The sequence below is a fragment of the Octodon degus genome, unplaced genomic scaffold (genome assembly GCF_000260255.1).
Source record: "Octodon degus isolate 3935 unplaced genomic scaffold, OctDeg1.0 scaffold00007, whole genome shotgun sequence".
NCBI lineage: Eukaryota > Metazoa > Chordata > Mammalia > Rodentia > Octodontidae > Octodon > Octodon degus.
This window is the reverse complement of record NW_004524583.1, coordinates 18,371,729-18,372,527: the sequence shown is the minus strand read 5'-3', so window position 1 is coordinate 18,372,527 and position 799 is coordinate 18,371,729. Positions and strand designations below refer to the sequence as shown.

The following is a 799-nucleotide window of genomic DNA, read 5'->3' as shown; positions in this document are numbered from 1 at the left end:
AAAGAGACTGAAATACAGACAGACTGCAGCTGCAGCCATTTGGCTCCTGCTGTAAATGTTAACATAGAGATAAGACAGTTCTCTTAATTAGCAACGCTTACTGCGATTATTATAAAGAAAGATTAAGTGTCAAACATCATAAGAGAAAACAGATTTAAGTGAAAAATTTCCAGTGCATTTTATTTATAATGTGGCCGTATTTAAGATGCTGCAGGAAACATCCGCATTGGCTGGGTTCTTGGTAGAAGTGAAAGGCAGAATGTCTTTATTCATTGTCTTTTTCCTTCTCACATGCAGAAGCAATCTTTGATCCGTTAGCTATTTCATAAACTTGTATGATAAGCTTTAGCTGATTGATGATTTCTTTGTCTGCTGTCTTCATGTTGAATCCCAGCATCTTCATAATAGTGTCTCGAAAGTCAGTTAGCTTTGAAGAACCACCACAAAAATTAAAATAGGTCATTAGTTTGGGTTACTTACTTACATGTAATGAAATTGGTACTGGAAATTTAGTCTTTTTTTTTTTTTGCAGAACCAGAGATTGAACTCTGGTCCTTCGGCTTGCCAGGGGAGCGCTTATTCTGCTGAGCTCTCTCCCCGGCCTCCAGAAATTTAGTCTTCTTAAATAAAAAATTCCTTATAAATCAGATATATTCTACCTTCAGTTTTTTTGTGATGGGTTTTGGTTTTTTTTTTCTTTTTTGCTACTAGGGATCAAACTCAGGACCTTGTGCTTACCATGCTTATGCCATTGAGCCCTGTTCTGTATTTTGAGACAGTCTTGCTATATAAACCAGGC

The 799-nt window shown here is 36.7% G+C and overlaps 1 protein-coding gene across 1 annotated transcript in view; it reads right to left on the bottom strand.

Moving 5' to 3' along the window:
* Window positions 1-159: 159 nt before the first annotated feature.
* Window positions 160-799, bottom strand: part of LOC101582906 — a 57,517-nt gene continuing 56,877 nt past the window's right edge. The window contains exon 7 of the mRNA XM_023701516.1: window positions 160-427. Within this exon, the coding sequence (XP_023557284.1) occupies window positions 266-427 (162 nt within the window). The 3' untranslated portion in view covers window positions 160-265. The remainder of the gene's footprint in view (window positions 428-799) is intronic.